General features: G+C 46.0%; 1 protein-coding gene across 5 annotated transcripts; it reads left to right on the top strand.

Annotated features, from left to right (window-relative positions):
- The first annotated feature begins 299 nt into the window (after window positions 1-299).
- Window positions 300-27,677, top strand: LOC106570019 (zinc finger MYM-type protein 4). 5 transcript variants are annotated; one of them, XM_082961119.1, is made up of 29 exons: window positions 300-912; window positions 1,231-3,211; window positions 3,468-3,614; window positions 3,836-3,897; window positions 4,145-4,306; window positions 4,474-4,525; window positions 7,343-7,613; window positions 7,880-8,066; window positions 8,306-8,509; window positions 8,776-8,926; window positions 9,024-9,139; window positions 9,371-9,538; window positions 9,716-9,866; window positions 9,975-10,147; window positions 13,115-13,265; window positions 15,768-15,899; window positions 16,173-16,210; window positions 16,961-17,096; window positions 18,315-18,427; window positions 18,665-18,863; window positions 19,223-19,282; window positions 21,780-21,989; window positions 23,181-23,305; window positions 23,572-23,749; window positions 23,934-24,085; window positions 24,178-24,292; window positions 24,541-24,801; window positions 26,128-26,257; window positions 26,434-27,677. In XM_082961119.1, exons 1-29 carry the CDS (start codon window positions 880-882, stop codon window positions 26,666-26,668), a joined length of 6,093 nt encoding a protein of 2,030 aa, XP_082817245.1. In that variant the 5' UTR covers window positions 300-879; the 3' UTR covers window positions 26,669-27,677. The 5 variants fall into 5 exon arrangements, with proteins under 5 accessions (XP_082817245.1, XP_082817248.1, XP_013997375.3 ...); XM_014141900.3 differs by having other exon boundaries at window positions 301-912; window positions 26,125-26,257; XM_082961120.1 differs by having other exon boundaries at window positions 301-661; window positions 26,125-26,257.
- Window positions 27,678-27,809: the final 132 nt, after the last annotated feature.

Consider the following 27,809-nt stretch of genomic DNA (forward strand, 5'->3'; position numbering starts at 1 on the left):
AAGCAGGCAAGAATAACTAAGTACTTCTGGGTCACAGATTTTGGAATCCTTCAAAATAAAAGTCACGTTCAGACATTGGATTGACCATGTACAGCCTTTTAAAGGTTATAAATTGTTAATCCGATAAATACAGCATTTACTGTGATATGGCCTCTGCAGAAGTCAGGTATTTCATACTTCTTGAGCTTCACATAGCGAAGCTGTTGTCAAGGAAGTAAGTTTGTGTTTATATGACCTCCCGCCCCCACCTACCATCAACCAATCATGTCAATGCGGAGCTTTACAGGCATGCACAGAGCCCTTAACATTGTTACAACATTTAGGAGGCGCACAGAGATGTGGTGTGGACCTTGATTTTGAAGCCTCGCAATTATGCCACATCCTCTATACAGAGCCTCCGGAATCGCATTGCCAGATCAAGCATAAATTGGCTTTTATTATTCTCGTTGGCGGAACTGAGGTGTAGAAATGTAGACGTGAATCAGGAAATGACATAGCCAGGTCTTTCATGTTTACGCAGATGTATGCTTCGCTAGTTTCTTCGAGGAGCTGTGCAGAGTGAAAATGCAAAGGACTTGACTTCTGTAAAGTTATAACTCACCGACATTGATATATCCGAAGTTAACGTCATATGCATGGAAAAGCTTAAGAACCTTATTCGGTAATTCAAATTAAGACTCGTTTTAGCTGGCTACATATCGTTGCTACAAGTTGGCTAACGTTACCTAGCTAGCTTTCCCCACAACAAGGAGGCGGCAGAAGTAGCTAATGCATGTTGGCTAGGCAAGCCTCTGTTCCGTTTTTAGTATATTTTGGTGGACCTATATTGTGAGTGAGTGACAATAAGAGCTAGTCGTCTTTTGCCGTTGGAAGCAAGTCATGGCTGAATCCCAGAAAGCGGACCAGTCAGAGGTAATTGGACGTTTTTGAATTAATGCTAGCTAGTTAGGTCTTCTGCAAGCGAGGTAGTTAGTTATATCGACCCTCCCCTTCATTTCCCGCGCAAGAAAATCAACAAACTTAAACACTGCACTCTCAAACTTGGTTCTATTTGGTTTTCACTAAGTTGGTATTTGATTTTAAGCATGAGTTCGACATTACCCTCAGTAGCCATGACACTTGATCTGTCTGTTAACTGTTCTTGACTTTGACCTGGTCAGGTCATGTTGTAATGAAAACTCAGGACACTACTTATAGGACCATTATTAATAGAATATTGTCTTAACTCAGCATACAGGCGAGCCAAACGAGGAGATGGAGAAGCCATCTCAGGCTGGAGCATCAGTGGATTCTGTGGACCCAGGAGCATCACGCAGCAATGCACCAACAGCCTCGGCAGATGGAAACAGTGGGGATGATGCTACCAATGCAGTCAGTGCAAGTACCTCAACTATAGACGGGGCAGGGGATGCTGGTAATTCAGAAACTGTGAAGGAATCCTATGCAGAGAATTCAAAGACAGTGGAAGAAATGATAACAGATGCCTTGCTGACTGTGGGAGAAATGGCCAGTGAAGAGGATTCACAGAGAGAAAGAGAAACGGCCAGTGTGGATGCTTCACAGACGGAAGTAGAAACGGCCAGTGTGGATGCTTCACAGACGGAAGGAGAAACGGCCAGCGTGGATGCTTCACAGACGGAAGGAGAAACGGCCAGCGTGGCTGCTTCACAGACGGAAGGAGAAACGGCCAGCGTGGCTGCTTCACAGACGGAAGGAGAAACGGCCAGCGTGGCTGCTTCACAGACGGAAGGAGAAACGGCCAGCGTGGCTGCTTCACAGACGGAAAGAGAAACGGCCAGCGTGGCTGCTTCACAGACGGAAAGAGAAACGGCCAGCGCGGCTGCTTCACAGGCGGAAAGAGAAACGGACAGCGCGGCTGCTTCACAGGCGGAAAGAGAAACGGACAGCGCGGCTGCTTCACAGGCGGAAAGAGAAACGGCCAGCGCGGCTGCTTCACAGGCGGAAAGAGAAACGGACAGCGCGGCTGCTTCACAGGCGGAAAGAGAAACGGACAGCGCGGCTGCTTCACAGGCGGAAAGAGAAACGGCCAGCGCGGCTGCTTCACAGGCGGAAAGAGAAACGGCCAGCGCGGCTGCTTCACAGGCGGAAAGAGAAACGGACAGCGCGGCTGCTTCACAGGCGGAAAGAGAAACGGACAGCGCGGCTGCTTCACAGGCGGAAAGAGAAACGGCCAGCGCGGCTGCTTCACAGGCGGAAAGAGAAACGGCCAGCGCGGCTGCTTCACAGGCGGAAAGAGAAACGGCCAGCGCGGCTGCTTCACAGGCGGAAAGAGAAACGGCCAGCGCGGCTGCTTCACAGGCGGAAAGAGAAACGGCCAGCGCGGCTGCTTCACAGGCGGAAAGAGAAACGGCCAGCGCGGCTGCTTCACAGGCGGAAAGAGAAACGGCCAGCGCGGCTGCTTCACAGGCGGAAAGAGAAACGGCCAGCGCGGCTGCTTCACAGACGGAAGGAGAAACGGCCGGTCCTGACGCTTCACAGACGGAAAGAGAAACGGCCGGTCCTGACGCTTCACAGACGGAAAGAGAAACGGCCGGTCCTGACGCTTCACAGACGGAAAGAGAAACGGCCGGTCCTGACGCTTCACAGACGGAAAGAGAAACGGCCAGTGCAGACGCTTCACAGACGAAAAGAGAAACGGCCAGTGCAGACGCTTCACAGACGGAAAGAGAAACGGCCGGTCCTGATGCTTCACAGACGGAAAGAGAAACGGCCGGTCCTGACGCTTCACAGACGGAAAGAGAAACGGCCGGTCCTGACGCTTCACAGACGGAAAGAGAAACGGCCGGTCCTGACACTTCACAGACGGAAAGAGAAACGGCCAGTCCTGATGCTTCACAGACTGTGGAAGAAACAGGCAATACAAATGCTTCACAGACTAATGGTGAAACAGACAGCACAGACATACCTCTGGACATGGGAGTAGTGGATGCTGATGAGATGGAGGTCAGTGCTATCAAAGTGGAGGATGAACAGATGCAGGACGAGCACAACTTGGAGGGGATGCCTGTGATAACTGCTGTGGAACAGGGAAGCGACATGGACGCGTTTAGCAGCAACTCCCTGGATCATGGGGATGAAGTGGAGAAGATGGACACCGGGACGGATGCACTGACAGAGAAGCAAATAGGGCAGCCCAGTAAGACCGGGCAAGTGGACAACACTGATTCCATGCCTTCTATTGTGGATACAGGTAATAAGACTGCTGCCTGCAGCTTTTTGTTGGCTATACAAGTTTAGGATCAGGATTATCAATTGTTTCCGTAGTTTGCTTAATTCATTTCTTCAGGTTGTGTTTGTTTTTACGGGTGGGATGCTACCTTAAACACTTCGCTATCTTGCTTGACTCTCCATTGCTGCTGGAATGCCCCAGTGTCGAAAGTCCTCAGACTTCAAACACGTCACCTTACTCACTCTATCCCATCTCTCAAACATTGTCTCCACGACAGAGGACACGGAGCAACCTGCTGAGCAGACCAACTTTGAGGAGGCTAGCGGCTCGTCTCCACCTATGGAGGAGGACCATTCTGAAGATGTCAAACCATTTCACCCCAGTCCCACCTCTAGCGAAGCTCTTCTCCCACAGAACAGTAAAGGTGAGAGGCCACAAGAGTCAGTCTTTGGAATATACAGTCTTTGGCTGCATGATGTTCAGACATGACCCAAATACTTGAATGTTAGTGTGGTCCCTCACAATATTCAGATGCTAATGAGTACCCTTCTGTTTCTCAGTAATGGCTTTACTGTTCAAAAAAATGAATAATAATAATAATAATACATTCTCAAGCTGAATGACCGGTTGCTTGTTTTTCTGCAGGCTCTGACAGTCCTGCAGGGCTGGAGAATGGAGTGACAGGACAGCCAGTCAAAGTTGTGGATGTGAGTATCCTCTCTCCATCACAACCGATAGAATAGAGTGAATGAATTTCCGCCCGAGTGACTACACAAGCTTAAGTTTGGCAGAAATGTGGCCACTGCTTATGTGTATTGAAGATTTGGAGGTGTTGCGAAGGCTTTGTCAGAATACCCGTGTAATAGATGGCCTGTAACCATTCACATTAACTTGCATGATTCCATCTAAAATTCGTACTGAATGTTACATGCTGCTGTTGAATGTTCTCTGCAGTCAACCCAGTGTGCCCAGGCGACAGCAGAGCCGGTGTCCACCAGCGTTGACACCCTCTCCATGGTGAATGTGAAGGATGAGCCAGTAGATGAGGAGTATGATCAGGCCCTGGCTCCAGTTGTCCTCACAGAGGGCGTCAAGGATGAACCAGACGCAGCAGAGGTACGACATCTCTAAACTCACTGGCCTAGTTCAAACTGGGCATTTCTGTTGTCTGAGTTACATGAAGGTTGTCTATTGACATCAATGCATATAGTTCAAGCTGTGTGTGCATTTAATCCCAAATCCTGTGTGCGTGTTAAATGTATGTCACCTTTTGTTATTTACAGGAGTTGAAAATCAGTAACGTCTTCTCTGTGGGCGGCGCCCCTACCCCAATCGGTGAGCAGGGCATTTTGATATTTGTACACATCAGGACACGTTAGTGGTCGCTCAACGGTCAAAGCCCTGAGGCAGTGTTTCCTAATCATGGTCATGGGGACCCAAATGGGTGCATATTTTTGCCCTAGCACTACACACCTGATTGCACTAATCAAATCATCAGCAAACCTGATTAGTCGAATCAGTGTAGTGCTAGGGCAAAAACAAAAATGTGTCCCCAGGATTAAGAAAAACTGCCTTAATAATGTCTAAACCTGCCTGCAGGTTTTTTTCTGGATCAAAAAGGGCCTTAGGGGGTGGCAGGGTGGCAGTTGAATTTTACAGAACTTTAACGGTCCTTATTTTGGCGGGGTAGAGAGTGTTAAATTTGTAAGCCAATTTCCTGCAATTCTAAAATGTTCTAGATAGAGCGGAGATACATTTGTGCTGTTTTAATGCAAGTTTCCTTTGATTATACATATTCTGCCATGGAGCTGAGAGAAACTTTTGTGGTTTTAAAGCTAATTTCCTGTAATTCTATTCATTTTGCCATGGCTTATGCTGGGTTCTTTTGCTCAAACATACTAACAAAATTAATACTGCTAAATGAATTGTTTTTGGAATTTTCAATTCTCACTGAATGTCTAGCTTTTTTTTTTTGGTGATTGATAGTTCTCAAAGATTGTGTTATTAAAAAAATCTACAGTGCCATCGGAGGTATTCAGACCCCTTGCCTTTTTTTGTTACGTTACAGCCTTATTCTAAAATGTATTAAATTGTTTTTTTTCCCGTCATCAATCTACACACAATACCCCATAATGACAAAAAAACTGTTTTTTTAGACTTTTGCAAATTTATTTTTTAAAAATAAATCACATTTACATAAGTTTTCAGACCCTTTACTCAATGCTTTGAAGCACCTTTGGCAGCAATTACAGCCTCGGGTCTTCTTGGGTATGACCCTTCAAGCTTGGCACACCTGTATTTGGGGAGTTTCTACCATTCTTCTCTGTAGATCCTCTCAAGCTCTGTCAGGTTGGATGGGAAGCGTTGCTGCACAGCTATTTTCAGGTCTCTCCAGAGATGTTCGATCGGGTTCTAATCTGGGCTCTGGCTGGGCCACTCAAGGACATTCAGAGACTTGTCCCAAAGCCACTCCTGCGTTGTCTTGGCTATGTGTTTAGGGTCGTTGTCCTGTTGGAAGGTGAACCTTCGTCCCCATCTGAGGTCTTGAGCGCATTGGAGCAGGTTTTCATCAAGGATCTCTCTGTACTTTGCTCTTTTCATCTTTCCCTCGATTCTGACTAGTCTCCAAGTCCCAGCCGCTGGAAAAACATCCCCACAGCATGATGCTGCCACCACCATGCTTCACCGTAGGGATAGTGCCAGGTTTCCTCCAGACGTGAAGCTTAGTATACATGCCAAAGAGTTCAATCTTGGTTTCATCAGATCAGAGAATCTTGTTTCTCGTGGTCAGTCCTTTAGGTGCCTTTTGGCAAACTCCAAACAGGCTGCCATGTGCCTTTTACTGAGTGGTTTCCGTCTGGCCACTCTACCATAAAGGCCTGATTGGTGGAGTGCTGCAGAGATGATTGTCCGTCTGGAAGGTTTGCCCATCTCCACAGAGGAGCTCTGTCAGAGTGACCATCGGGTTCTTGGTCACCTCCCTGACCAAGACTCTTCTCCCCCGGTTGCGCAGTTTGGCCGGGCGGCCAGCTCTAACAAGAGTCTTGGTGGTTCCAAACTTCTTCCATTTAAAAATGGTGGAGGCCACTGTGTTCTTGGGGACCTTCAATGAGGCAGATGTTTTTTGGTACCCTTCCTCAGATCGGTGCTTTTTTGCCCTGACATGCACTGTCAACTGTGGGACCTTATATAGGTAGGTGTGCCTTCCCAAATCATGTCCAATCAATTGAATTTACTACAGGTCGACTCCAATCAAGTTGTAGAAACATCTCCAGGATGATCAATGGAAACAGGATGGGGTTCTGAATACTTATGTAAATAAGGTATTTTCTGTTTAGTATTTTTAATAAATTTGCAACAATTTCAAAAAACCTGTTTTCACTTTGTCATTACGGGGTATTGTGTTTAAGTTGCTGAGTATTTAAAACAAAATTTAAAAAATCAATTTTAGAATAAGGCTGTAACGTAACAAAATGTGCAAAAGGTCAAGGGGTCTGACTGCTTTCCGAAGGCACTGTAGGTACATTCTTTTCTACGTACTTTATATCTGGTTTTAGGTGTTAGTTCACACGGAAAGCGTTTTAATTTTTTTTTTTATGTGTACTATTTCTCCTCAATTTCGTAATATCATATTGCTAGTTAGTTTTGTCCCGTATGGACTCGGGAGAGTCGAAGGTCGAGAGCCATGCGTCCTCCAAAACACGACTCCGCCAAGCTGCACTGTTTTTTGACACACTGCTCGCTTAACCCGAAGCCAGTCGCACCAATGTGTCGGAGGAAACAAACCCTCCCCTAACACGGACGACGTTGGGCCAATTGTGCGCTGCCTCATGGCTCTCCCGGTCGCGGCAGCCTGCGACACAGCCCGGGATCGAACACGGATCTGTAGTGACGCCTCTATCACTGCGGTGCAGTGCCTGAGGCCGTAAAGCGTTTTTTTACCATCCCAAAAATTTGATTGACATCCCAACATGAAAAAATATATATATATTTTCATGGCAGAAACATCCCTGGGCTGTTGAGTGGTTCTTTATAGTCTACCGCAGGCTCTGTAGGAGCAAAATGTGACTGATTACCACCTTACAGGTGATATATTTCTCTCTTCCCTCAACCTCCACCTGTCCTCCATCCCTCTCTCTCTATTATTCACAGCCACATCCATGCCAGTGACCGCCCTCTCCAAGACGGCAATGCCTCCCTTGACCCCGGCCGCCTCCTCCATCCCTCCGCTTATGCCCATGGCTATGCGGGTGGCCTGCTCGGCCTGTAACAAGGTGTTGCTGAAGGGCCAAACAGCCTACCAGAGGAAGGGCTCCTCGGACCTCTTCTGCTCCACGTCCTGCCTCACCACCTACAGCCCCCCGTCCGTCGTCAAGACGACTGCCCCCTGCACGGCCAAGAAACCCTGCCACTACTGCCTCAAGTGAGTCCTGCTGTTGTCATGCAAATGGAGTAGCTATGTAGATAATATTTAAGGAAGATAAAGGAATGGACCAAACTCCCAAGGTGACGACCAGTAAAAATCATTTGATTTACCTTTTGTACTTATTAGCCTTACACTATGATTCCCATTTTACTTCCACTGTGCTACATTTTTCTACATGCATTTTAATGTAAGGCACTGTGAGCTACCTGAATGTAAACAAAAATACGTTCATAGATCAATGATGAACTTATCACCCCCCTCAGGGAGGTTGCTAACCCCAAGGACGTGATCACAGCTCCTGTGGACACCATGGGCACGGTGAAGGACTTCTGCAGCCAGACCTGCCTGTCCTCCTTCAACTTCAAGAGGAACTCTGCTGTCTCCACCCTCTCCTCCCTCTCCACTATGACTGTGGCCGTCAAGTGCAGCATGTGCAAAAAGGCCTGCATTGTAAGGGACTTATCGTCTCTGAGCGTGTCAGTGTGGTCGTTGCTAGCAGTAACAAAATTGGCAATAAAAAAGTGGTAATGTCAGAGTTGACAGGGAAGTGAACAATTTTGGATTGACAGACTTTTTTTTATAGTAGGTTTTAGTGGGTTAAAGTATAAAACTGGACTCCTTTTGAAATATTTATTCCTGCCCCTCCATTGTGTCATCTCAACATCAGCTCCTTGTTCTCTCCCACACAGAGTAAACACGAGGTGATCTTCCAGGGTAGCATGCACAGGCTGTGCAGCGAGGTGTGCTTCACGCGCTTCCGCTCCACCAACAAGCTGTCCATGAACAGCTGTCAGAGCTGCAACAACTACTGCTACGGCAAGGTCACCGTGCTGGTCATGCAGGGGGTCAATAAGACCTTCTGCAGCGCCGGCTGTGTCACCACCTTCAAACAGGTAAGAATGTCATCCCTGAGATGCAGGTCACGCAGTCAGAAGAAGCTGGTGGACTGTAACTAGGGCTGTTTCTAAAAATGTTACGATTTGTCAAATCCTTGCTTCTGCCACCCTTGTTTTCTCAATTCCTGTCAAAGCTCTTCGGAGGAGGAGATCCCAGGGAGGGACCTTGGATCTTCTCCAGTACATAAAAAACATCTACCTGTAAGTTAAAGCAAGCAAAAGCACTCACTCTCTCTCCCTTTGTGGTCGGTCTGGTTTTTCAGAAAGCTAAGAAGTCTGTGGCATGTACTATGTGCCGCAACTTCCGCGCGCCGGCGGAGATGGTCGACAGCGCCGACTCTGACGGCAAGCTGGAGATGTTCTGCTCTACTGGCTGTGTTACAGCCCACAAAGTACAGACTGTCAGCTCCTCAGGTACAGCTAGGCTAACCCCCTCAGCAACTCAGTCACTCACTCACTCATATGCATTTACATTTATAACACTCCCTCTCCTCCTTTCGTGTCATCCTAGGTGCTCAGGTAGAGTGCAACACCTGTGGTCAGAAGACGGTGCCCTCCTTCCACCTGGCCATGTCGGACGGCTCCATCCGGAACTTCTGCACCATGAACTGTGTCGTCACCTTTCAGGTAACACCTCCTCTGGGTTAATCAATTAGCTCAGTTGAAACGTTAATTAGAGTAGAAATATTTAAAGGATGGCAACTTAATGACCTTCAATGATGTTAATTGAGGCTCTAATAACGCTTGCTTTTGATATTTTACGCTTTGTTTATAAAACATAGCCATGTATGCTGTACAAAGCACTGTTTGCTGTCCTGCACTGACACTACAATGTTATAATATTTCTGTGGCCTGTAGGATCAGTTCAATAAGAGCAACTCCCAGAGCCAGATGAACGTGGCCCCGAGCACAGGGACCACAGCGGCCCCAGGCCAGACCAGGGACAGGGGATCCCAAGGGACCAGACTGCCCTGCTTCCAGTGCCACCGCCTCTTCTCCTCCAAGCCCGAGCTCATTCAGTTCAAGGTATTTCATTTCTCTCTCTATCCCCCTCATTTCTCTTTCTCTTCTTTGCTTTTCCATCTTCCTCCATTTTGTTGAACTCTCTCGCCCTCTCACAAACACACCTCCCCTCTATTTATGTTGACAGCCTCTATTAATGCTGCTATAGAGTTGATTGAATGTATGTCTGCAACCCTACAGGATAAGATGGTATTCCTCTGTTCAGTAAATTGCTCCGAGGAGTACAGAAAGATCAACTATGAGATGGCGCGCTGCGAGTACTGCAAGATTGAGAAGCCAGCCAAGGAGGTCAAGAGAATCAACAATAGGGACTACACCTTCTGCAGTGAAGGTGAGGATGGAGATCATACGTGTTTTAATAGGCCTGCTACTTCCAGGAGTTCGCACCTTGCTGTATAAAGACACATTTCCCTGTCTGTCTTCTCTCCTCCATATCCAGGCTGTAAGCTGCTCTACAAGCACGACCTGACCAAGCGCTGGGGGAAACACTGCAGAAACTGTGCCTATTGCGCATCTACCGCGCAGGAGGCCATCACAGGCCAGTACGGAGGCAAGATGGAGGAGTTCTGCTCGGATGAGTGCAAGTCCCACTACACCCTGCTCTTCTGTCAGGTATAGGAAGGAACCATGCTAAAGAACTGAACAAAACACCTAGGGTTCAATGAAGCTCAATACTTAGAAGCAGTCTTCTGTTGGTGTGTTTCTCCTTTTTCTTTCAGTTTAAATGGACCTGAAATGACTCAAATACAAACTTTTGTAGACTTGTCTGAAAACGGAAAACTTGTTCTCTCATATTAGTGCAGGTGGAAGGAAGAAGTTGGGGATAAGAAACCCCATGTGAATTAATTGAACTTTCCAAATGGTATATCCAATATGGCAATTGGAATAGCTGTTGGCAGGGCAATTAGTGATAGTGCTTCAGTCTCCCCTGTTTTCTCAGCAGCAGCTGTAAAGGCATCCATGTCAGCAGCAGTCTCGTCGCAAAACGAAGACTGACGCCAAAACAAAGACGGTTCTTTGTTCTGCCGAGTTATTCCAGGATGGAAAGAGATGAAGGCTCCACACCACTCTCTCACTTAAATATCTTACCTAGTTATTTTCACATCTCATTTTGCTCTTTTGTGTGTGTGTGTGTGTGTGTGTGTGTGTGTGTGTGTGTGTTCTGTACCCATTTGCTCCTCTCGCTGTAGGCTTTAAAGACGCTCCCCACCCACTGGCTGCAACCCTTCTAGTTTAGTTTACAGTGAGTGCACAACCTATGTGGAATTCCTGGTCTCTGGCAGTGTTTGGACCAATGCAGAGTTCATCTCAGCCTATGCTACCCTTAAGTCCTTTGACTTTTTGGTTCTGACGGAGACATGGATCACCCCAGAGAACACTGCTGCTCTCTGTTCATCTTGACTACATTTCCCCTCACAGCCCGAGAGCATCTGTTCGTTGCGGTAATGGCACAGGGCTGCTAATGTCTCCTGAGGGGAGATGTTCTCTTTTCTCCCTCACCTTTCCTCCCGGCCGCACGGGCCTCCGTGGCTGAGTGACTCATTGCGATCTTACGGAACAGGGCTGCGGGCAGCTGAGTGAAAATGGAGGAAAACTACACTTGTGGACGGCCTATCATCCTTTCACCCCCTCCTCTTTACCTTCTCTTCCTCTGTATCCTCTGCTTAAGCCACTTTCTGTCACTTTAAATGTCAAGTTTCTGTCTCTAACCCGTAGGAAACTATTTTCCACCTTCTCCTCCCTCCTTAATCCTCCACCCCCTCCCTCGTCCCTATCTGCGGACGACTTTGTCAACCACTTTGAAACGAAAGCTGAAGACATCTGCTCTTCATTCACTCAGCCTATAAATCCTGCAACTATTGAGGTCCGGCCGCCCGACAACCTGCCCGCTCGACCACATACCCTTCTCCAGACCATCTCTTGAGACCTCCCATTCCTCACTTCCCTTATGTACTCATTCCTGATCATTGACTGCGTCCCATCAAAATGGCCCGATTTCACTCCCCTCCTCAAGAAGCAAACGCTCGTCGACTCTGACGTCAAGAAATGCAGACCGTTATCCCACCTTTTCTTTCCAAAACACTTGAGCGTGCTCTCTCTGACCAACTATCTCATTATCTCTCTCAGAACGATCTTCTTGACCCTAACCGGTCAGGCTTCGAGACTGGTCGCTCAATCGAGACTGCTCTTCTCTGTGTCATGGAGGCTCTCCGCACTGCCAAAGCTGTCTCTCTCTCCTCTGTTCTCATCCTCCTAGATCTATCTGCTGCCTTTGACACCATGAATCATCAGATGTTTCTTCCACCCTCTCAGGGCTGGGTGTCTCAGGCTCTGCACACTCTTGGATTGCATCCTACCTGGCAGACCGCTCCTGCCAGGTGACATGGAGAGGATCTGTGTCTGCACCACGTACTCTCACTACTGGTGTGCATTATTACGATTCACATATAGCTAGCAGATAATTCTGAAGTAAAACAGTTGCTTTGTGTTTCTTGTTTAGTTTCTACTGCCATTGTTGTCCTGGCTGAGAGATGGTTCAGTGAATGGGTAAGTCGATAGGGCTAGCTAACTAGCCATGAAGAATTGGTAACTACCCACAAAAAAGGTACATCTAGCTCACATAACATTCATTTTAGTTCATTTTTGCCTGTTTAACTAGCTGGCTTGCTTGATTATTACGATTCACATATCTAGCTGATAATTAAGTAAAACATTTGTTTTGTGTATATCTTGGAAGAAGGTTCAGTGAATGGGGAGGTGAAGAGTGAGGTAATACAGTAGGGGGAGTGAGATTGATCCTCAAAATGTATTGTTTTATGCTTTCTCCACACTCATCCTCCTGAACGTACTCAAGAGAATTCACTCGGAGCACGAGTGTGGATCACAGCAGTATGCATATTGAGGAAAACACCTCGTGTCTTTACCTGCAAACATCAAAGCAGTGACTCGTTCATGCTCTACAACATCCGTAGAGTACGACCCTACCTCACACAGGAAGTAGCGCAGGTCCTAGTCCATCTCCCGTCTGGACTGGTGCAACTCGCTGTTGGCTGGGCTCCCCGCTTGTGCCGTCAAACCCCTGCAATTGATCCAGAACACTGCAGCCCACCTGGTGATCAACCTTCCCATGTTCTTCCATGCCACCCTGCTCCTCTGCACACCATACTGGCTTCTTGTTTACGGAGCAGCAAGAGGAACTGCTCCTCTTTACCTTCAGGCTATGCTCAAACCCTTCACCCCAACCCGAGCACTGCGTTCTGCCACCTCTGGTGTCTTGGCCCTCCCACCCCCTATGGGAGGGCAGCTCCCGCTCAGCCCATTCCAAGCACTCCTCTGTCCTGGCATCCAAATGGTGGAACCAGCTTCCCTGTGAAGCTAGGCCAGCGGAGTCCCTGCCCATCTTCTGAAAATCTGAAGAGGTAGGGTTTCAGATGTTATCTTAAATAATTGAGGAAACATTTACTTACTGTGATATGTGGATGTCCCACCTGGCTATCTTAAATGAACGGACTAACTCTTAAGAAATTCTTACTGATGTACTCTCTAACTGCTATTTCTACATCTTGATTTTTACCTCAGGTGGCCAAGTGTGACGCGTGCGAGCGCCAGGGGAAGCTGATTGAGACCCTGCCGATGCTGGGCGAGGTGAAGCACTTCTGCAACCTCCAGTGTCTGCTCGACTTCTGCAGCCTGCAGACCCAGAACCAGGGCAAGCCCCAGGGCCAAAAGGGTAGGACTTACGTTATAGCACATTGTAATGTTTCATTATAGGGTATTACATTTACATTTAAGTCATTTAGCAGACGCTCTTATCCAGAGCGACTTACAAATTGGTGCATTCACCTTATAATATCCAGTGGAACAACCACTTTACAATAGTGCATCTAAATCTTTTAAGGGGGGGGGGTTAGAAGGATTACTTTATCCTATCCCAGGTATTCCTTAAAGAGGTGGGGTTTCAGGTGTCTCCGGAAGGTGGTGATTGACTCCGCTGTCCTGGCGTCGTGAGGGAGCTTGTTCCACCATTGGGGTGCCAGAGCAGCGAACAGTTTTGACTGGGCTGAGCGGGAACTGTGCTTCCGCAGAGGTAGGGAGGCGAGCAGGCCAGAGGTGGATGAACGGAGTGCCCTTGTTTGGGTGTAGGGCCTGATCAGAGCCTGAAGGTACGGGGGTGCCGTTCCCCTCACAGCTCCGTAGGCAAGCACCATGGTCTTGTAGCGGATGCGAGCTTCGACTGGAAGCCAGTGGAGAGAGCGGAGGAGCGGGGTGACGTGAGAGAACTTGGGAAGGTTGAACACCAGACGGGCTGCGGCGTTCTGGATGAGTTGTAGGGGTTTAATGGCACAGGCAGGGAGCCCAGCCAACAGCGAGTTGCAATAATCCAGACGGGAGATGACAAGTGCCTGGATTAGGACCTGCGCCGCTTCCTGTGTGAGGCAGGGTCGTACTCTGCGAATGTTGTAGAGCATGAACCTACAGGATCGGGTCACCGCCTTGATGTTGGTGGAGAACGACAGGGTGTTGTCCAGGGTCACGCCAAGGCTCTTAGCACTCTGGGAGGAGGACACAAGGGAGTTGTCAACCGTGATGGCGAGATCATGGAACGGGCAGTCCTTCCCCGGGAGGAAGAGCAGCTCCGTCTTGCCGAGGTTCAGCTTGAGGTGGTGATCCGTCATCCACACTGATATGTCTGCCAGACATGCAGAGATGCGATTCGCCACCTGGTTGTCAGAAGGGGGAAAGGAGAAGATTAATTGTGTCATTGTGTTGCCTGTCACAGCTCATGATTTGAAAAGAGAGGTACACATAAAATCATACAAACTTGGAGTCCTCCAGTGTAGATGAAGGGGAGACAGGTTAAAGAATGATGTTTAAGCATTGAGACATGGATTGTGTATGTGTGCAATTCAGAGGGTGAATGTGCAAGACAAAAGATTTAAGTGCCTTTCAACAGGGTATGGTAGGTGTCAAGAACTGCAACGCTGCTGGGTTTTTCACGATCAACAGTTTCCCATGTGTATCAAGAATGGTCCACCACCCAAAGGACATCCAGCCAACTTGACACAACTGTGGGAAGCATTGGAGTCAACATGGGCCAGAATCCCTGTGGAACGCTTTCGATACCTTGTAGAGTCCATGCCCTGATGAATTGAGGCTGTTCTGAGGACAATATTAGGAAGGTGTTCTGAATGTTTGGTATACTCCTTGCCTATAGAAAGTCTACACCTCCTTGAATCTTTTTCACATTTTGTTTCTTTACAACGTGCGATTGAAATAGTTCTAATTGTAATTTTTTGTCATTGATCTACACAAAATGCGCCATAATGTGAAAGTGGAAAATAAAATGAGATTATTTTACAAATTAATAAAAAGGTAATAACTAAAATTGTCATTGCATAAGTATTCACCCCCTTTGTTTATGCAAGTGTAAAATTAGAAATGAAGTAAAATTTGGCTTATCAAATCACTTAAATTATATTGATTCACTCAGTGTGAAATAATAGGGGTTGACATGATTTTTGAATGTGACTACCACTTCCTCTGTCCCCCATACATACATCTGTAAGGTCCCTCACTGAAGTATTGAATTTCAAGCACAACTACAAAGACCAGGGAGCTTTCCGAAAGCCTCATAAAGAAGGGCAGTGATTGGTAGATGGGTAACAATAACAAATCAGACATTGAATACATCTTTAAGCATGATCAAGTTAATACTTATGCCGTTTGATGACAAAGATGCAGTCGTCCTTCTGAGCTGCTGGACAGGAAATAAAACTCCTTAGAGATGTCGCCATGAGGCCATTGGCTATTTTAAAACCGCTACAGAGTTCAATGGCTGTGATGGGAGAGAACTGAAGATGAATCAACAACATTGTAGTGGCTCCACAATAATGACCTAAATTACAGTGAAAATAATGATTTGAAATATCCCAAAACATACATGCAGTGCATTCGGAAAGTATTCAGACCCCTAGACTTTTCACACATTTTGTTAAGTTACAGCCTTATTCTAAAATTGATGAGGGGAAAAATGATAATTTAATCAATCTACACAATACCCCATAATGACAAAGCAAAAACATTCTTAAATGGAAGAATTTTGGAACATCCAGCATTTTTGTGTAGATCGTTGACAAAAAAAAAAGACCAATCCATTTTAATCACACGTTCCATAAGCACTGCAACATTTTATCTCACGCTCTCATTCTTTCTCTTCCACTCATCCTTCCAGTGGCCATCTCAATCGCTCAATCCCCCTCCAATACTACCACTGCTACGAGTGTGTCTGATCCAGTCATCGCCAACGTAGTCTCACTAGCCAGCTCCCCCATTGGCCAGCCCAACTACACCACTGCTCTGCAAGGTAGTTAAAGTCGGTTACCAGTTAAATACAATTTACTGTATACACACAAGGTGTTGTACACTAAGTGTAACTGGAGAGTGTTCACCCAGTGTGTTCATTCATCAGTAAATGTCTTTGAATAGGGTTGAGTTGTTGCTAATAGCGTAGCCTTTTGACACCCATTAAGGTGCAGGTTTAATTACAGATGAAATTAGGTTGATAAATGATCTCATTAGCAGGCCTGACTGACTGTGGTGTTATAATACTAACTCATGTTTTGTTGTGTCATTACAGGGACTGTTCCAAGAAGACATGTGAAGTATGTTGGAAATGTAAGTTGTGCATAGGTGTTCTTTTTGCGTCAAGAATTGCAACACTGCTGGGGTTTTCACGCTCAACAGTTTCCTGTGTGTTTCAAGAATTTTTCTAAGAATTTGAATTTATTTGGCGTTTTATTTAACTAGGCAAGTCAGTTAAGAACAAATTCTTATTTACAATGACGGCCTAGGACAGTGGGTTAACTGCCTTGTTCAGGGGCAGAACAGATTTTTTTACCATGTCAGCTCGGGGATTCAATATTGCAACTTTTCGGTTACTAGTCCAACGCTCTAACCACTAGGCTACCTGCCCACCACCCAAAGGACATCCAGCAAACTTGACACATTCTTGGGAAGCATTGGACTCGACATGGGCCAGTGTCCCTGTCCCTGCCCCGACGAATTGAGGCTGTTCAGAGGGCAAAAGTGGGGGGGTGCAACTCAATATTAGGAAGGTGTTCCTAATGTTTGGTATACCCAGTGTATGTTTGTGTTATGCACATGGGGGCGAATTGGAACTTGCACTAAGTTGATTTTTCACTTAGGCTGCGTTTACACAGGCAGCCTAATTCGTATATTTTTTCACTAATTGGGCTTTCAACCAATCAGGTCAGATATTTTGCAAATAATTGGGCAAAAGATAAGAATTTGGCTTACTGTGTAAACTCAGCCTAAGTCCTGCATTTATGTCAATTGGAAATTAAGTGAAATTCAAGTGGAATTAGGTTTGTCCCATGGTTACTAACTCTATTCATTGTGTGGCAGGCCAGCACACAGACACAGGCCCCTCGGGCCCCTCCACCCAAGGTTCAGAAGAACAAGGCACTACTCTGTAAACCCATGGTCCAGAACAAGGGCGTCATGTGTAAACCCAACTTCACCACCTCAGGGTGCCAGACAGGTACAACACCACACACAGCATATATACCACATGCACTATTTGTATTTATTTGCACTCAAGAAAATACAAAACAATATGAAGGTTTAAAAGCTAACCTGTGCAGGAGAGGTAAAAACTAAAAATGAGGCTTTTAAGGCCCCTCCCCCTTTAAAATGAAAACATGGTGAATTAGGGGGTAAAACACATAATTCAAGTAAATGCATAAACAAAATAAATGCCTATGATAGGCCATTGAATACATACACTATACATACAAAAGTATGTGGACACCCCTTCAAATGAGCAATTTCAGCTAAACCCGTTGCTGACAGGTGTATAACAGCCATTGTAATCTCCATAGACAAACATTGGCAGTAAAATGGCCTTACTGAAGAGCTCAGTGACTTTCAACGTGGCACCTTTCCAACGAGTCAGTTTGTAAAATGTCTGCCCTGCTAGAGCTGCCCCGGTCAACTGTAAGTGCTGTTGTGAAATTGAAACATCTAAGAGGGTCAACGGCTCAGCCGCGAAGTGGTAGGTCACAAGCTCACAGAACGGGAGTGCTGAAGCGCGTAAAAATTGTCTGTCCTCGCGTGCAACACTCGCTACCGAGTTCCAAACTGCCTCTGGATGCGACGTTAGCACAAGAACTGTTCGTCGGGAGCTTCATGAAATGGGTTTCCATGGCCGAGCAGATGACCATGTGCAATGCCGAGCGTCGGCTAGAGTGGTGTAAAGCTCGCCGCCAACGGTCTCTGGAGCAGTGGAAACGCTTTCTCTGGCGTGATGAATCACGTTTCACCGTCTAGCAGTCCGACGGACGGTATCTGGGTTTGGCGGATGCCAGGAGAACACTACCTGCCTGAATGCATATTGCCAACTGTAAGGTATGGTGGAAGAGGATTAATGGTCTGGGGTTGTTTTTCATGGTTTCTGACTAGGCCCCTTAGTTCCAGTGAAGGAACTAATGCGAGCCAGGACTAATCGCCCAACAGTACCCGACTTCCACTAATGCGAGTCCCCGCAGCAATGTTCCATCTAGTGGAAAGCCTTCCCAGAGGAGTAGAGGCTGTTATAGCAGCTAAGGGGGGACCAACTCCATGTTAATGCCCATGATTTAGTAATGAGATGTTCGACGAGCAGGTGTCCACATACCTTTTGGTCATGTAGTGTACATATTCAAAGGCGCACACGTCTACATTTTGTATTTCTATTTACCTTGACATTGTTGGTCCACAGACGATAATTTCCCCAAGGTGATCGTAGTGCCTGTCCCAGTACCGGTGTATGTCCCAGTCCCCATGAACCTGTACACCCAGTACGCCCCCCAGCCTGTTGGACTCCCCATACCGGTATGTTAACACCAAACACGACCTAGACTTCACCTCAGTCTGTCACACAGGCTCACAGATTTCTCCTCAAATTCTCTGTAAGAGCTGTGTGCTCTGGACTAATTTGAAACCAACTAACATTGAATATCAGTTGAAGGTTGGCTGATACATGCTCTTGCAGAACAGAAGTGTTACATGAACAAAGAATTGCAGCCCTCATAGCCTCCACATCTAACCTTTTATCCGCCCCATTTCCAGCTGCCCGTGCCCATGTTCCTGCCGGTGACTCTGGACAACGCTGAGCGCATCGTGGAGACCATCCAGGACATCAAGGAGAAGATCCCCTCTGACCCGTTCGAGGCAGACCTCATCCTCATGGCCGAGATGGTAGCCGAGGAGGGGAGGGAGAAGTCCCCGCCGCGACCCCCTGAAAGGCCAGCCCCTGCAGTACAAGATGGTAACCAGGGGAGGGAGTCAGGGATTGGGATGAGACCTGGGTCATGTTCATTATGCACCAAATGGAAGAAAACGGACTGCAACATGGAGAGATTACATGGACTTGCACAACATTTTCTGTTGCGTGGCCTAATGAACATGAGCCAGTTGGAACTTGTGAGACCCTCTCTATGGCTTCATAGGCCAAGCTACAGCTGTGAATGTGTGTTTTAACTGGGGTTTCTTGGCGCTTCCACCAAGTCTCTCTTTTAAAAGCAATTCACAGTTGAATGGGAGTCTAAAAAGCTATTGGTAATTTGAATTCCGCGTTATTTTTCAGGTAATGTATTGGTTCATTGAGCTTATTTTCCCCCTTTTCAGATATGAGAAGTTTGCCTCGCCTCTCTACTATAGATTCCTCTTTTTTAACCCTTATTGTAGGTAAGTTCACTGAGGATATATTCTCCTTTGCAGCAACCACCTAGGGGAGAGGTGAGGGGATGAATGAGCCAATTGGACAGCTAGGGGTGGTATGTGGTCCAGGCTGGGACTTTAAGGACTGTCTAGAACAACCAAACTCTGAGGGACGTGGGAGATGATAGGGAACGCTTTATTTTACGGCCCAGTTTAAGATCGGACTTACCTTGTGTTTACAGTGCATTCGGAAAGTATTCAGACCCCTTCACTTTTTCCACATTTTGTTACGTTACAGCCTTATAATATAAAATTGCCCCCTCCCCTCAATCCACACACACTACACCCCATAATGAGAAAGCAAAAACAGTTGTTTAGAGTTTTTTTGCTAATTTATAAAAAATTAAAACTGAAATGTCACTTAAGTATTCAGACCCTTTACTCAGTACTTTGTTGAAGCACCTTTGGTAGCTATTACAGCCTCGAGTCTTCTTGGGTATGGCGCTACAAGCTTGGCACACCTGTATTTGGGGAGTTTCTCTCATTCTTCTCTGCAGATCCTCTTAAGCTCTGTGAGGTTGGATGAGGAGTATCACTGCACAGCTATATTCAAGTCTCACTCGAATCTGACTGGTCTCCCAGTCCCTGCTGCTGAAAATCATCCCCACAGCGTGATGCTGCCACCACCATGCTTCATCGTAGGGATGGTATTGGCCAGGTTATGAGTGGTGCCTGTTTTTCCTCCAGACGTGACGCTTGGCATTCAGGCCAAATAGTTAAATCTTGGTTTCATCAGACCAGAGAATCTAGTTTCTCATGGTCTGAGAGTCCTTTAGGTGCCTTTTGGCAAATTCCAAGCAGACTGTAATTCCTTTTACTGAGGAGTGGCTTCCGCCTGGCCACTCTAACAGAAAGGCTTGATTGGTGCTGCAGAGATAGTTGTCCCTCTGGAAGGTTCTCCCATCTCCACAGAGGGACTCTGGAGCTCTGTCAGTGACCATTAGGTTCCTGGTCATCTCCCTGACCAAGGGAGGCTGGGCGGCCAGCTCTAGGAAGAGTCTTGGTGTTTCCAAACTTCTTCCATTTAAGATTTGAGGCCACTGTGTTCTTGGGGACTTTCAATGCTGCAGAAACATTTTGGTACCCTTCCCCAGATCTGTGCCAGATATGTGCCTTTTTGCTCTGACATGCACTGTCAACTGTGGGAACTTGTATAGACAGGTGTGTGCCTTTCCAAATCATGTCCAATCAATTGAATTTACCACAGGTGAACTCCAAGTTGTGGAAACATCTCAATGATGATCATTGGAAACCTGAGCTCAATTTCGAGTCTCATAGCAAAGGGTCTGAATACTTAGGTAAACAAGGTATTTTTTTCATACACTGGCACATTTTTGCATTGTCGTGATGGGGTATTGTGTGTAGATTGATGAAGGAAAAAATGTTTTAATCAATTTTAGAATAAGACTGTAACGTAACAATGTGGGAAAAGTGAAGGGTCTGAATACTTTCCAACTGCACTGTATGCTTTTCGATTTTTTTTTTTAAACAAATGAATTAAATGAAAAGCTGAAATGTCTTGAGTTAATGTATTCCACCCCTTTTGTTATGGTAAGCCTAAATAACTTCAGGAGTAAATATCTGCGTAACAAGTCACATAACAAGTTTCAAGGACTCACTCTGTGCAATAAGTGTTTATCATGATTTTTGATTCACTACTTCATCTCTGTACACATACAATTATCTTTAAGGTCCCTTAGTCGAGCAGTGAATTTGAAACCCACATTCAACCACAAAGACCAGGAAGGTTTTTCCAATGCCTAGCAAAGATGGGCACCTATTGGTACAAAAAAACATTGAATATCCCTTTGAGCATGGTGGTATTAATTACACTTTGGATGGTGTATCAATACACCCAGTCACTATAACAGAGTTTAATGTCTGTGATAGGAGAAACCTGAGGATTGATCAACAACGTTGTAGTTCTCAATACAACCAATTTGACTGAGCTTGAAGAATTTTGAAAATAACAATGGTCACAGAATTACCCAGAAAGACTCAGCTGTAATCGCTGCCAAAGGTGTTTCTAATATGTATTGACTCAAGGGGTTGAATACATACAGTATCTAATCAAGATATAGTGTTTCATTTTTTTCATGTTTATTTTTTCTAGTGTTAATTTGTCTTCCACTTTGACATTAGAGTATTTATGTGTAGATCGTTTAATTTTTATAAAAATTAAATCCATTTTAATCACACTTTGTAACAACAATGTGGAAAAAGTCAAGGGGTGTGAATACCCATGTATTAACAATAGTTTGTTACTTACCTCAAATAATTCAATACTAGTAACTACGTGGTACATGGTGATATAAATTAATGTCAAAGAAACTGTGTAATTGAGATGACCATTTTAACAAGTACTTCCTACTTAACTGTTAAATAAATAACAGGGGTTACCAATGAATATGTTGAAAGCTGTCCCATAACTTGAACGCTTTTGTGTTTTCTCTTCGGGGACCAGACCAGGGAAGCACCTACAGTGGAGACCTGGACACAGAAGAATTGAGTAACTTCCTGACCTCTTGGCATGACGAGCCACCTCCCACCCCCGGCGTCTCCTCGCGCCACAGTCGACCCTACGCCCACGAGACGCTCCGACCCATCATGGACATTCACACCCCCACCACACCCCCACCCCCCATCATGGACATAGAGGCTGACTTCCCTGTCCGTGAGTAATGCTGGACTTTTCCCACCTTCTCGGAGTTCTCAGGGATTCCTGATTTGAGCGTTGTTTACATGGACTCAGTCTGAGACTTTTTTTGGTTTCTGATGTTTCCCAGTATAACTTGTATAGTACTTCAAATCAAACTTTATTTGTCACATGCCCCGAATACAACAGGTACCTTACCGTGAAATGCTTACTTACAAGCCCTTAACCAACATTGCAGGTCAAGAAGAGTTTTTATATTATTTACCTAATTTACCTAATAATCTAAAGTAACACAATAAAATAACAATAACGAGGCTATATACAGGGGGTACCGGTACAGAGTCATTGTGGTGGCTATATACAGGGGGTACCGGTACCAAGTCAGTGTGCGGTGTTACAGGTTAGTCGTGGTAGTTTGTACATGTAGGTAGGGGTGAAGTGACTGCATAGATAATAAGCAGTGAGTAGCAGCAGTGTACAAAACAAATGGAGGGAGGTGTCAATGTAAATAGTCCAGGTGGCCATTTGATTAACTGCTCAGCAGTCTTATGGCTTGGGGGTAGAAGCTGTTAAGGAGCCTTTTGGTCCTTGACCTGGCGTTCCGCTACCGCTTGCCGTGCGGTAGCAGAGAAAACATTCTGTGACTGGAGTCTCTGACAATTTTATGGGCTTTTCTCTGACACCGCCTATTATATAGGTGGTGGATAGCAGGAAGTTGGCCCCAGTAATGTACTAGGCCGTACGCACTACCCTCTGTAGCACCTTACGGTCAGATGCAGAGCAGTTTCCATACCAGGCGGGATGCAACCGGTTAGAATGCTCTCAATGGTGCAGCAGTAGAACTTTTTGAGGATCTGGGGACCCATGCCAAATCTCCGGGGGGGTGGGGGGGATGTTTTGTCGTGCCCACTTCACGACTGTCTTGGTGTGTTTGGACCATGATAGTTCGTCGGTGATGTGGACACCAAGGAACTTGAAACTACTTATACCTTGGTTGAAGACTTTGATGAGGGTAATTATATGGTCAAAACATATTGACTTTATAGTGAATGGCTTCTAGCTCTATATATCTCCATCTTTCAACTGCCCTGCTATATTTTAACCATGTAACAAGCATCAGTTAGTCAAACCCTTCTTTGATACTACAATTCTTCTGGCCTCATTCTCATTGTAGTCTGTTGTAGTCAAATATCTCTATCGTTTTGTCAGAAACCCTGGAGCTGATGGCCCATTGGAGGGATCAGGAGAGGGATAGAAGTCCCAGTCCTCCACCTTCTCCTCCACGACGAAGAGCCAGAAGGAAAGCTCGGGATGGCTTGCCACAGAAGAAAAAGGTACAATCCCCAAAAATAAGTCTAAATGAGACCCCTTTCAAAGAGCGCCTTGTGCGATTTATTTATTTTTATTTTTTATCCATATTTCGACTCCCAGCAGTGCGCCTTTTTTAATTTCTTTTAATTTTCCTCATTCTTTGTAATTCTGGCAAACACTTTACTTGACACTGGGCTTCAAGTTAAGTGTTACCTAATTCTGTGTGTGTGTGTGTGTGTGTGTGTGTGTGTGTGTGTGTGTTTGTGTGACTACCCCGTTGACCCCACAGAGGCGTAAGTCGAAAGCAGCAGAGACTGCGTCAGTGGTGGCGTCACTGGGTGAGGCACAGAGTGATGTGGTGCCCGGCGAGCCCCCTAAACTGCAGCACATGTACGGTGTGGACGCCTGGAAGAGATGGGTCCAGTGGAGCAAGACCCAGCCTGACCTGGAGAAGCCTCGATTTGGCTGTGGGTCTGCTCACTGATACACTTGACTATTATGAAAATCCTGATATCACACATTTTGTTGATTTGCTTCTTCCTCATTTACTGCCTCCTTAAAGAATTAAACCTACCTCTTAATTGCCTATGGGAATCATTTAACTTAGTAGACTGAATAAGTTAACCTTGACGTTCTGTTCCCCCGTTACAGCGCGACCAATGGAGATAAAGGAGGATGTTTTAAAGTGCACTACAGCAGAGCTGGGCTACGGTCTCTGTCGGTTTATCTGTGAAGTCAAACGACCCAACGGAGAGTCCTACAGCCAGGACAGTCTGTTCTATCTCTGTCTCGGCATCCAGCAGGTAGGACACATTTAACACAGATATACATACAAAAACACTTCTGATGATGTCATTCTGTTAAATGTAATGTATAATGGCCCCTCTTTCTGCAGTACTTATTTCAGAATGGGCGCATGGAGAACATATTCACTGATCTCTTCTATGGCAAGTTTACCCTGGAGATCACCAAGCTGCTGAAAGGCTTCAAACCTACCATAATGGCCAGTGGTAAGACAGCACATACACACACTCATACACCCAGTGGGGAAAATAAAGTTTATAACAAAAAAATGGTATTAAGGCCTTTGCTTTGACCTCTTATTCCATATCTCGCTCCTCCATCTTAACTCCCGCTCTCTCTCCCCTTCTCTTCCTTTCCGTTCAGGTATAGTAGGTAGGTTGATGGCGTTGGGGTTGTGTTATTAGTATGCTTATTGAACGGTCTTTAATGTTGGAATCTCTCCCCTCCCTCCCAGGCTACCTGCACTCGCGGGTGGAGGAGGAGTACCTGTGGGACTGTAAACAGCTGGGGGCCTACTCTCCCATCGTGCTGCTCAACACGCTGCTCTTCTTCTGCACCAAGTTCTTCCAGTTCAAGACAGTGGCCCAGCACCGCCAGCTCTCCTTCGCCCACGTTATGCGCTGTACCAAGTCCATCCACGACAACACCAAGTCCAACTTCCTGCGCTTCTACCCGCCCATCCCCAAGAAGGACCTGGCTACCGAGACAGCAGCAGGTGCTTTTAGTCTTGTTGTCTCCTTCACTCACCTCTCTACCCTTCGCTCTTGTCTTGATCATGTGTCTTTTTGTGCTTTCTGATACTGTGTTTTGCATATGTTTCTGCTTCGATAAAACATTGCAGGTTTTTACTTATTTTTCCATGAGACTGGAAAATAATGGACTAGCTTCTCCGGCGAGGCGCCGAGCTGCTTGGGAGTCCTACCGGAGAGTAGGAAGCAAAGACGCCGACGGAGAGGCAGACGTGAAGTGGTGAGATTAAGACGCTGGGCGACCAGTCCTCCATTACCGAGCTTACTACTCATCAATGTTCAATCATTAATGAACAAACTTGGCCAACTCAGAGCGAGGATCTCCTTCCAGAGGGACATCATCAGATTTTGCAACATATTTTTGAGACTTGGCTTTCCTCCGACAACCAAATGGATTATATGCAACCAGCGGGTTTTACAGTTTTTTGAGCGGATAGGAAGCAGCCTCTCTCTGGCAAGCGCAAAGGTGGTGAGCTCTGCTTTATGACTAACACCCTATGGTGCGACGGAGGAAATGTACAGGAACTTGCAAGCCTCTGATGTCCACTATCCTCCCCGTGCCCAAGAAAGGGAAAGGAACTGAATGACTACCGACCAGTTGCACTCACTTCCGTCATCCCTAAGTTTGTTTTACTCACTGCTTTAGCACACTCTGCCAACCCGGATGTCTTAGCCGTGTCTGAATCCTGGCTTAGGAAAACAACCACAAATCCCTGAAATCTCCATCGCTAACTATAACATTTTCCGCCAAGATAGAACTGCCAAAGGGGGCGGTGTTGCAATCTACTGCAAAGATAGCCTGCAGAGTTCTGTATTACTATCCAAGTCTGTACCCAAACAATTCGAGCTTCTACTTCTAAAAATTCACCTTTCCAGAAACAAGTCTCTCACTCTTGCCGCTTGCTATAGACCTCCCTCTGCTCCCAGCTGTGCCCTCGATACCATATGTGAATTGATTGCCCCCCATCTATCTTCTGAGCTCGTGCTACTAGGTGACCTGAACTGGGACATGCTTAACACCCCGGCCATCCTACAATCTAAGCTTGATATTATCAATGAACCTACCAGGTACAATCACACCTGCAACCCTGTACATGACTATTAAACACTGTATCTCTGAGTGTTGCCTTCAAGGTTTCTTCCTACTTAGGGAGTTCTTCCCTTGCCACTGTTGCCTTGGCTAACTCTTTAGGGGATTTGTGTGTGGGTTGCTGTTTTTACTCATGCATTTGTGAAAAGTATGACCGATCAAATTTGATTCATATGTAATCATGGACCTGTGTGTGTAGCAGATGTAGATGGTGTGGCAGCGAAGAGGAAGAGGGATGACGAGGAGAAAGAGGAGGTGCTGGAGATGATGGAGAACAGTGAGAATCCCCTCCGCTGTCCTGTCCGATTGTACGAGTTCTACCTTTCTAAGTGGTGAGTGACACACACCATCTCCCCATGCTGCATGCCAATCTAACAGTAGTGTAACCTGAAATTCTTCTTCTTGACATTGCTTTTCAAAACTCCGCTTTTCTGAGCTCTTTCCTCATCAGTGAAAACGAGCCCTCTCTAACACAGAGCTCTTCTCCTCACCCTCTTCTCTCCTCCAGCTCGGACTCGGTAAAGCAGCGCACCAATGTGTTCTTCCTGCTCCCAGAGCGCTCGTGTGTCCCCAACAGCCCCATGTGGTTCTCCTCCCAGGGCCTGGACGACCACACCCTGGACACCATGCTGACACGCATCCTCACCGTCAGGGAGATCCATCTGGGAGACCCCCAGAGGAACAAGCCCCAGTCCAAGGACCCTGAGTGGGTCCCCGACCAACACGACGACAACTCGGATTGACCATGAGGACTAGTACACACACACACGTACAGTTATAAGCTTTTGTTTACACACAAACACTACGTGTTGATCTGTAAGGACTCCTAGGATCCACCTTCAGCCGTGTGTGAAGAGGAGTGGGTTCACACAGTTCTAGACTGAGACGGTGTCATGTACACACATTGTGTAGGAGATGTGTGTACATGCAAATTATAAACAGATGCTCAACTGCTCAATGGAGACACTGTTCATGCTGTCTGGTCACTACAAGGCAAATGGAGGGAAGAAGTAGGAGGAATCACTTTAAGAACTGCCATACTGCCTTTGTCAGCATTATTGTGGTCGTAGCTATTTTCAAGTTTTTTTTTAACTTCACCATAGGAGAGAGACGATGCTCTCCAGCCCTTTTCAACATGGACTCCGTTTGGGGAAAATGGTCAAAAGCTTTTAAGAATTTGGGCTCCCATATCTGACCAGGTCCTTTCTACTGCTGAATTCAATATTCCTTGTCTTTCTTTCTTTATTGGGTCACTGCAGAAATTACAATAGATTGAAAAGAATGCCAGTGATTACGATATCATTCAGCCATGTCAGCAAAGTAGTTTGAGAGTTTGTGTGTTAAAGGGGATTAACCTTGTTGTTTTGGGAATGAGATAATCTTGTACGAACACCGAGTGATATAACTTGCTGTTAGTGGTGTTGTCCATTGCCTACTAAAATTGATGGCTGACAGACATTCCTTGAATTGACTACGAGTTATATTGAGTCATTTCAACTTGTCAAAATGCTTGATGTCACGTCAGTGCTCCTACATGCATGTATAATGTTGAAGGGGAAAAATGTAATTGTTTCCTGATGTAGAACACTTGTGATGTCAGGAAAGAGGACGTTGAATTGTTTGTTCATTTGGAAAGACACTTGCACTTTACCTTGCAAGTGCTCCCCATACTAGTTCAAAATTGCGTTGATTTTGTTCTGAGAAATGTTTTTTTTTTAATCAAATATTTTTAAATAAATGCTGAAAAACAAATGTTTAACTTTGGAAGCTTTATTAATGCAGAGAATTACAGATATGATTTAAAAATATATATATTATTATTTAGGCCTGAACTCAATCTAAGAAGCATGCTCAAAGTGAAGATCTCTGATACATTTTGTCAGT

The sequence above is a fragment of the Salmo salar genome, chromosome 14 (genome assembly GCF_965601325.2).
Source record: "Salmo salar chromosome 14, fSalSal1, whole genome shotgun sequence".
NCBI lineage: Eukaryota > Metazoa > Chordata > Actinopteri > Salmoniformes > Salmonidae > Salmo > Salmo salar.